This window comes from Sinocyclocheilus grahami, unplaced genomic scaffold (genome assembly GCF_001515645.1).
Source record: "Sinocyclocheilus grahami isolate Dianchi unplaced genomic scaffold, SAMN03320097.WGS_v1.1 scaffold91.1, whole genome shotgun sequence".
In the NCBI taxonomy this organism is placed as follows: domain Eukaryota; kingdom Metazoa; phylum Chordata; class Actinopteri; order Cypriniformes; family Cyprinidae; genus Sinocyclocheilus; species Sinocyclocheilus grahami.
Window position 1 is genome coordinate 2,895,749 of NW_015505270.1, and position 10,410 is coordinate 2,906,158.

General features: G+C 35.0%; 1 protein-coding gene across 1 annotated transcript in view; it reads left to right on the top strand.

Annotated features, from left to right (window-relative positions):
• LOC107587249 (neuron-specific protein family member 2-like) overlaps positions 1–9,137 on the top strand; it is a 41,611-nt gene extending 32,474 nt beyond the window's left edge. Inside the window, exons 4-5 of the mRNA XM_016274964.1 lie at positions 6,555–6,665; positions 8,035–9,137. Coding sequence (XP_016130450.1) covers positions 6,555–6,665; positions 8,035–8,226 — 303 coding nt within the window. The 3' untranslated portion in view covers positions 8,227–9,137. The remainder of the gene's footprint in view (positions 1–6,554; positions 6,666–8,034) is intronic.
• Positions 9,138–10,410: the final 1,273 nt, after the last annotated feature.

Here is a 10,410-nt window from a genome sequence, read left to right on the forward strand (position 1 = left end):
CCCACTTCTTGGAGTTTTTTTTTTTTTTTTTATCAAGAGGCTTCCCCTTGTATTTTATGTGACTTCTGTGTATTTTCTACATCACCCCCCACACCCCATAACCACCAAGGGGGAACACCAAACCCCCTCAAAACCCCCCCCCCCCCCCCCCCCAAAAAATACTTTTTTGAAAATGTCCCATCAGGGGGTGGCTTAAAACACTAAAGTGGTTCATATCTAGATGCTACTCAGAGCGTGAAAGGCACCCAGCCATTTTGGCGCTAGTCCCACCGCTTAGCAACATGGTACAAATGGGGCCAATTTTGGCCAAGGACATCAGACTGAGAGAGAAAAACACATAACAGTTGTATGATTCTAAAATTAATCCAGTTGATATTGTGATATTTTGCATTTTACCTCACTTTTCGTTTCCATCAGTCATCTCTAGTAATTTTGTTCTTAACTAGGGATCTGCTTAACTGTGTGCGTCCATATCCTAAAATGAAATTGATCCTCACAAGTAACAGATCTGAAATGCTCTTATAGGCCACACTGTGAAGTGATTGTACAGGTGATTTCCATAGGGTTTGACATTAGCATGATGATAAGCTAACAACATGAAAATCTAATAATGTGACAAAACACAAATATAGAGTGCTGCAGTGATGGTGTATTTTTGTTAGCCAAACTGAAACTTACTGGTTCCCTCAATAACAACCCAATAGGATTTTTTCCCATTGACTTTTGGATTATTGTAGAAAATAAAGTCTGTGACCCACAAAAGTGATTCTTACATTTCGTTCATCATGATAATCTTCCCAAATGAACACCACTTTTATGAATACTGAAGATTAAATACAAACTTTCAGTCTTTATTAAAAAATAAAAAAGAGGAGAAAAATGAAAGATTGAGTTAGAAGTTTGCAAGAGCATAATTATAAACACAATGAGGCTGTAAACGCAGACTAGCGGTTTTCTTGTTCGGCATGATGACGTTTAATGTTACATTTATGCCTTTTTCAAGACAAGTAAAAAAAAAATCACAAAGGGGGTATTACTGATTTACTTTATGTTGTAGAATGAAACATGAACTTATTTCAGGCATTTAAACAAAAAAACATTTTAAAAAACCCATCGACTTCAGGACGATGGAACTGGAAGCCTATAAAAATACATCATCCCTGAAGCACTCTATTGAGTAAAATAGTTTAATTTGGATTATAACTTTTAACTATTGTTTTCGGCACTGAATGACCCCCCCCCCCCCCCCCCCAAAAAATACTTTTTTGAAAATGTCCCATCAGGGGGTGGCTTAAAACACTAAAGTGGTTCATATCTAGATGCTACTCAGAGCGTGAAAGGCACCCAGCCATTTTGGCGCTAGTCCCACCGCTTAGCAACATGGTACAAATGGGGCCAATTTTGGCCAAGGACATCAGACTGAGAGAGAAAAACACATAACAGTTGTATGATTCTAAAATTAATCCAGTTGATATTGTGATATTTTGCATTTTACCTCACTTTTCGTTTCCATCAGTCATCTCTAGTAATTTTGTTCTTAACTAGGGATCTGCTTAACTGTGTGCGTCCATATCCTAAAATGAAATTGATCCTCACAAGTAACAGATCTGAAATGCTCTTATAGGCCACACTGTGAAGTGATTGTACAGGTGATTTCCATAGGGTTTGACATTAGCATGATGATAAGCTAACAACATGAAAATCTAATAATGTGACAAAACACAAAAACACAACAGTGCTGCAGTGATGGTGTATTTTTGTTAGCCAAACTGAAACTTACTGGTTCCCTCAATAACAACCCAATAGGATTTTTTCCCATTGACTTTTGGATTATTGTAGAAAATAAAGTCTGTGACCCACAAAAGTGATTCTTACATTTCGTTCATCATGATAATCTTCCCAAATGAACACCACTTTTATGAATACTGAAGATTAAATACAAACTTTCAGTCTTTATTAAAAAATAAAAAAGAGGAGAAAAATGAAAGATTGAGTTAGAAGTTTGCAAGAGCATAATTATAAACACAATGAGGCTGTAAACGCAGACTAGCGGTTTTCTTGTTCGGCATGATGACGTTTAATGTTACATTTATGCCTTTTTCAAGACAAGTAAAAAAAAAATCACAAAGGGGGTATTACTGATTTACTTTATGTTGTAGAATGAAACATGAACTTATTTCAGGCATTTAAACAAAAAAACATTTTAAAAAACCCATCGACTTCAGGACGATGGAACTGGAAGCCTATAAAAATACATCATCCCTGAAGCACTCTATTGAGTAAAATAGTTTAATTTGGATTATAACTTTTAACTATTGTTTTCGGCACTGAATGAAACATCACTCTCAATGTTTATCTCGGATGGATATTCTAACTGTTGTAACTTCGTTCAACATCATCCCTCTAAACACTATCAGATTATTTGATAGTCTTTGATCCTAGTTTGATCCCGATTTCTCGAATATGTATTTTGGCTTATGGCTGTGGCAGATTTTTTCACTCGTTTTTTGATCAGTAAGATTTTTAATATTTTTTACCGAAGTTTCTTGTGCTCGTCAAGGCTGTATTTATTTGATCAAAAATACAGCACTCGTTTTTTCTTAAAAGTGGTGAAAAACATCTGCCAGAACACAACACAAATTACTCTTGGCAGTTTTGCTGTTGAGTTGATTTTATGATTTATATAATAATAATAATGTTTTATTTATAAAGCGCCTTTCCCAAGCTCAAGGTCGCTGTACAAGGAGCGGTTTGAGTCAGATGACTGAAGAGAGCGAGAAGGTGATTAATAGTACAGCAGTTCAGATAAATAATGGGGAGCAAGTCCATGAAGACATTTGAAAGTTAACAAAATAATTTTATTCTGAATGCGAACAGAAACAGGCAACCAATGTAGATTATAAAGTAAAGGGGTAATGTGTTCAGACTTTTGGACTTGATTGATGACACTGATGGCAGAGATTTGAACATACTGTAATAGTTTCATCTGGCAGTCCAAAGAGAAGTGAGTTACAGTAGTTGAGATGAGAGGCTATCAAAGCGTAAATGAGAGTTTCAGTGTCTTTGGTGCTGAGAGTTGGATGCAGGCGGGCAATATTGCGGAGGTGGTAAAATGCAGTGTTGGTAATAGAACTAATATGAGATTAAAATGTAAGTGACGAGTAAAATATTACACCCCAATTTCTAATGGTATGAGATGGTGTTAACATAGTCCCGTCAATTATATATATATATATATATATATATATATATATATATATATATATATATATATTGGGATCAGTAAGATTTTTAATATTTTTTACCGAAGTTTCTTGTGCTCGTCAAGGCTGTATTTATTTGATCAAAAATACAGAACCCTGTTATTTTGTGAAATATTATTGCAATTTAAAATAACAGTTTCTATGTTAATATACTTTAAAATGTAATTTATTCCTGTGATGCAAAGCTGAATTTCATCATTACTCCAGACTTCAGTGTCACATGATCCTTCAGAAATCTTTCTAATATTCTGATTTATTATCAATGTTGGAAACAGTTGTGCTGCTTCATGTTTTTTTGGAACCTGTGATACTTTTTTCAGGATTCTTTTATGAATATAAAATTAAAAAACAGCATTTATTCACAATGGAAATCTCGTGTTTCAATATACACTACCGTTCAAAAATTTGGAGTCAGTAATTTTTTTCCTTTCTTTTTTTGAAAGTAATGAACACTTCTATTCAGCAAGGATGTGTTAAAGGGATAAAAAGGGATATTAAAGACTCATATTGTTAGAAAATATTTAAATTTTAAAGCTGCAGTCCGTAAGTTTTGCCTCTTTGTCGCCATCTCTGTTTGAAAACCTGGAATTGCAGCTGTGTGTGGAATTATCTAGCTTGCGTGGGTTGTGAGTCGGCACGGCTCCAGCGTGGATGAATCTAATGTTCTGAAGAGTATGTGTGGCAGTCAGTCACCGCACCGGTGTGGATATTTACTGTACTTTGCAATCACAGATTCTAGCCTACGTCTTGGAATATGACCCACATAAGAATTTTCACTGTATATTGCCACCTGAACAAGTAACAAGTCTGCCACGTTTGTTCTGACCAACTGAGGAAAAAAGCATTACCATAATTTAATGCAGCTTTAAATAAATGCTGTTCTTTTTAACTTTTTATTCATAAAATCCAGAAAAAAGTATCAGTTTCCAAAAAAAAGCACTGATAATAAATCAGCATATTAGAATGATTTCTGAAGGATCAAGACTGGAGTAATGATGCTGAAAATGCAGCTTTGATCACAGAAATAAATTATATTTTAAAGTATATTGAAACAAAAAAACACTATTAGAAATTGAAATAATATTTCACAATATTACAGTTTTTTCTGTGTTTTTAATCAAATAAATACAGCCTTGATGAGCACAAGAGACTCCATTAAAAAACATAAAAAATCTTACTGATCCCAAACTTTTGAACGGCAGTGTATATACAGTATATATAAATAAATAAATAAATGTGTGTGTTTGTATATGACTTAGATTATGTCTAAAAGTACATATCTTGGGAGGCAGCATAATGTTGCTGTCTTTGCATCTAGTGCACACTTATGTTGCTGTCCAGTTCACAAATGTCATATACATGTAGAAAAAAATTCCATTCATCTGATGTGATTCATCACTCACAAACTTCCAGTACGGTTATACACCCTCTGTTTTCTCTAAATTGGCTACTCTAGTGTCAGAAAAACAGTGTCCATAGTGTTGTGGATTCAGTTGTTTATAGTAATTTTGATATAAGATGGCAGTTTTTTATTGATGACAGGTTTTATTGATTTTTGCAGCACGTTTCTCAGTATCTTGGAGAGCTATAAAATATTTAGACACTGACTGGTTTTCTGTCATTTATCTTTCATTTCCATTTGCATAATTCAAATTAGTCAGTCCTCAAAAACATCCGTTCAGTGGCGAATCGTGGGTTTTTAAAATAGAGGAGGCACACTAATTGTATTGGTCTGGGGATCCCTGCCGATTATGATTATTATTTGCTTAACCACTTTAAATGGCTTTTTGGTCGCTTTTAGTCAGAAAACGTAAAAAGAAAATGACACACATACAGCAAGATAATATAATTTCACTTACCTGGCCTATCAAACATCCATCCCTTCTTAAAAGTCTGTGTTAAAAGAGCCGGCTGCTGTAACGTTAGGCTATATCCAGCTTATGCGTGTTCTCCCTTTATTTTTAATTTGTATATATACTGTTTGAATGACAGCTTGGTAAATCTGTTGGCGATCAAATATTCAATATCGCTACTCATCATAAGTACTTGGTACATTATCAGCGCAGCAGGAGACGTTCAAACTAATATCACGTAATTTAAGTCTCTATGATGATTGGTTGATATTCAGGAAGGGAGGCTAGCCTCCCCTGCGAGGTTTCTTTTCTCAACACTCCTCAGCGCTGAAAGTGAACACTCAATGTTGATTGGCTCATTTTTTTTTACCAACGGAGGCACAAGAGCTCAGCTCTCCCCTGCCCCCCCCCTCCTTCTCTATCATTTAGCGGTTGTAATTACATCAGCAGATTCGGCACATTCGCGATAAAAAAGCGGCGCTTTCCAACTTCAGTAACATATTATGGTATTACAGCTGTGAAATTACAAACAAAAAGAGCTGACATTTATCGAGACAAATGTGGTGTGACAGATTGAACTGCATCCTGTGAGGTAAATGTACTTGAAGATGACAGTGATGTGAAAAAAGTAGCGCTGATGGGAAAGAAAGACAACAGAGATGTGATCACACTATTGTCTCCATCAGACTATTTAGCCCCAGTTCTGTCTTTGCCTTTGCAGAGGTTCAGAGAACAAACAGAGAGCTTGAAATTGAAAGCTATTTTGCATTTGTTTCATAGTTGACGCCCATGTAGTGCGCCCACGGCACACTTTTGAACCCATTTCTTATATTATGTGAGAGCAACATAAATGTATATTTTTCATGACTGTATCATGCATCCAACTTGAAAAAAAAGCAAAAATAGAACAAGTAAGAAATAAATATATTTATTTAAAAAATTGGTCTTATTAAAATATCGTCTTATTCCCACAAAATATAAATTCACCTGAGAATCTGAATCTTAATAATTGTGTTTTTGTCTTATTCCATTAGCTTTCCATTTGTTCCATTAGAACTAGAGTAGTTTTAATATACAGAGTAAACTGTCTATTTGTTGGCTGATTCCCCTGGATGTTTTTTAATATATTTTATTTATTTATTATTTCAATTTTGTTCAATTATGACTTTTTTGCAAATTCAGCTGTAGTCGTTAATGTCATTGACCATTTGATCCTAGATTTAGATTTATGCATTTGGCAGACACTTTATTACAAAGCGACTTACATTGGATTCAAGGATCACATTTACATTTTATTGGTTTCATGCTTTTCGGGAATTGAATCCATGACCTTAACATGCTCTACTGTTTGAGCTACAGGAAAGTGTCAATCTTAAAGACTTGCTAGAAGGGCACAGTAATGAACTTTGTGTCTTTTTTTTTTTTTTTACATATACAGGTGAGCATCCTCATCGTACTGGCCTTGGCCTTTCTGGCCTGTATAGTGTTTCTGGTGGTGTACAAAGCCTTTACCTATGACCACACCTGCCCTGATGGCTTCGTGTATAAAGTAAGTAGATGGATCACAAAACTTCTTCATGTTCTTCATTTATTAAACTACAACATGTCAGTGCTAAACAAAACACTTCACCTGTGCAACAAATATCTTTTACAGTCATTAGCCAATTATACAATCATTATTCCACTCATTATTTCAAAAATATTTAAGCAATGAATTCAATTAAATACCATCTGTAATGATAACTTAATTTAACTAAACTAAACTAAACTAAACTACTAATGTCTGAAAATAAGGCAAACTAGTCAATTTCTGTCAAATGTTATGAGTAATAGTAGTTATTATAGATAAATACTGCAAAAATACACTGATGGAAAATTCATATAGTTGTTCAAAATAATACTCACGCTTACTTTGTTTTCAGACAAAATTCCACAAAATTAAAGTCCAAAAAGTCCAAATTAAAGGCCACATTGTACACTTTCATGACTATAGGTACACTTTTAAAAAAGTGTGCATTGTAATAATGTTAAATTAAAACTTTTACTTTTAAGTCCATTTTCAATAATTTTTCAATAATCATCGTTCTTGATTATAGTTTTAACCGTAGTAGGTTACTCAATGTTTCTTTTAAAGTTAATATTTTTAAATGTACTAAATTGCAACTTCATCATTACAGATGTGTAATTACAGTTTCAGTAGAAATAACTCTAAAGTATACTTTAGTTTACCATAAATATAGTACATTTTAACCATATTTCAAACACATTTGAAGCATTTGAGATTACATATAAAGATAATGAATATATCTGCTTAAATAATTACTACATTAATCTATGAAGATGACAGAATAATAGAGGTGTGTGTGATGCACATTTGTCATGTTGAAGCATTGAAATAATAAAACTGAAATACAGAGTTGTGGCATGAAACTCTAGATGGCGCAATCCGATAGGTCTAACTCAATCTGACCTAATGACATCATTATCACATGGCACAGCTGATTGGTTCTCCCCTGTATCGGTAGCCAATGAGCTCGCTGCTCAACATTCAAATATATGACTAGTGCTTGCCGTAGCAGTTGCAGCTTGCTTCAGAAACCCTCCACCTTCCCCAGCTCCACCTGTATAGATCTGCTATGAGGTGATCCATGTATGCTATATGGGGGTTATTCATGTATGTTATATTTGCAGCAGCAATATTCCTTACATGCTCATAGCAGCATGTTGTGGATGTATTGGCAGTAGCAAGTCTCGGGACTATTCCGCCAAGACCAAATACATTATTGTCATGTACATTACCATGCCAATCCCTCCGAGAGTTGTCATGACAGAAATAATAATAATGTTCATATACTGACAACAAATTTGGAGTCAAAATTTCTAGCTCTAATGTTACATATCCTCAACTTTTCCAACAGCACAAGCGCTGCATCCCTGCCTCATTGGAGGCCTACTACACGGCCCAGGACGCCAACAGCCGTGGCCGCTTTTACACAGTCATCAGCCACTACAGCATGGCCAAGCAGACCACCTCCCGCTCCGTTTCTCCATGGCTTCCCGCTGGAAGTGCCCAACATGATGTCAAGCCTCCCAACACAGACAGCCAATGAGATTCCCCACACTGCTTTTTAAAGAGTAGTTATTATGTTCACCTGCATCATGCAATTCCCTAATTCCCCAATATTTCCACTGGCTCATTTGTTTCTTTTATGTCCTGTGTTTAATTTTTTAGCTGCGTAATTTCAATCTTATATTAATTTGTATTTATTATTATTTAAAAAAAATTTTTTTTCATTTTTTAGTATTTAATACTTAACTATTGTTTGTACAAAGGCATGACTCTGCAATCTCGTCGAGCGGTTTTCCCACAATGTCTGTGAGTGTTAATGACCGATTTTGAAAGCAGAATACCCATAAGCCCCTTATGTAGTGAGGTAACAACAATCTTGAAAGGCATGATAAAACAGGGAGTTTTGTGCTTTTATTTCTATAACGGTAGAAAATATACATACCTGCTCACATTAGATTATGAAAACAGACACCCTACTTGTTAGACTCATTTTTATGTACAACCTATTACAACATATTGATGAAATATTGATATAGACCATCAATAAAATGACAAAAGAACAAATTGTACATGTACAGAATGTTATGGTTCCTACTTTGAACCTCGATGTAAATAACTCATGAGAGCAATTACCCATGGTGTGTATGTTCATCAGACACATTGTAATATTCTCACTGTTTCTCAATGGATGGAGGTGTTTAGAGCTTTGCGACTTGCTTTAGCTGGTGTCTATGCTTGCAGTTAACCAGAGGCAAAACCTTGGACTCCTGAGATGATTTGGTGAAATGTCTCATCTGAATTATTGCCAAAGCTTGATTTTCTGCTATGTTTGGTCACAAGTCTGCTCTTTTTCCATTTTTATATTTGTTGTCAGAAAAAAATGGATTTTTGAAATCTTGTGCTGTTGTTAGTTGAGCTGTAGCAAAGCCTCGAGTTTTTTTGATTGTGTATCCTTTAGGTTCAAAGTAATAAAGATATACAAGGTGTTCAATTGTTGTGTCTTTTGGCTCTTATTGCGTCTTTTGGTTCTTGTTGAGTAGTGGATTAGCATAGTGTGTGTGTGTGTGTGTGTGTGTGTGTGTGTAATAAAATCAAGGTTCAAGGTAGTATTTATTGTCTCTCTTAGGAGAAATTTGTTTTGGATAAGAGAACTGCTGCAACATCAACACACACACACACACACACACACAGTCTGATCAGCTATCCTTGTGGGGACTCTCCATAGGCATATATTCTATCGCCCTACACCAACCCTACCCCTAAACCTACCCCTCACAGGAAACTTTCTGCATTTTTAGATTTTCAAAAAACTTAATTCTGTATGATTTATAAGCTTTTGTACCCGTGGGGACCACAATTTAGGTCCCCACCGTGACACGAGTCCCCATGAGTCTGTGTGTAGTCAGGTTTAAGTCCCCACCAGGATATACAGTATAAACCAGCACACACACACACACACACACACACACACACACACACACACACACACACAAACAAACAGAACATTAACAACCTAATCCTATAATCCTACATCATAAAAAACATTAGCATGTAAATAATAAATTAAGTGGGTCAAAGCATACTCCAAAGTTCAGCTAACTTTATATAATATACATTCAACTGTAATACATTTTATTTAATTGCATTAAATTAACATGGAATTGTGCCAAAATCAGTTATTTTCCCACAAGGGCAAGTCATCAGAAAGAAAGAAAGAAAGAAAGAAAGAAAGGATATAATTTGCTGTCATTACTTTTTTTTATTTGTTATGGTCTGTTCAATTTCGCCCCATATGACAAAAGAAGACTTGGAAAATAGAGCACACTACAGTAGCCCAGAAGTGCACTACTGTTGTGCTATTTGTTCATTCTGAGATAGACAGTCCAATATTCTATTCACTTTTATTATATATAAAGAAACAGCGTGGATATTTAGCTAATTATCTCCTTTTGTGTTCCACAGACAGAAAAAAAATTGTTAAGGTTTCAAAACAACATAAGCCTTTAAGTCTTCTGAACTTTAAAAGAGCAATACAATTTCCCTTTAACTGATACCTGAGTAATTAATTAATCATAATAGCAACACAGCAATAGCCTTGTAAACTACATGCAACATTTAATTGCTTAAAACGATGTCCAGTGACTTGACAAATCTATCAGAACTCATTCCGCTGACTCAAGATTCTCACAATTTCTCTCTCCTGGGTGGGTTGGAGTCTCATATG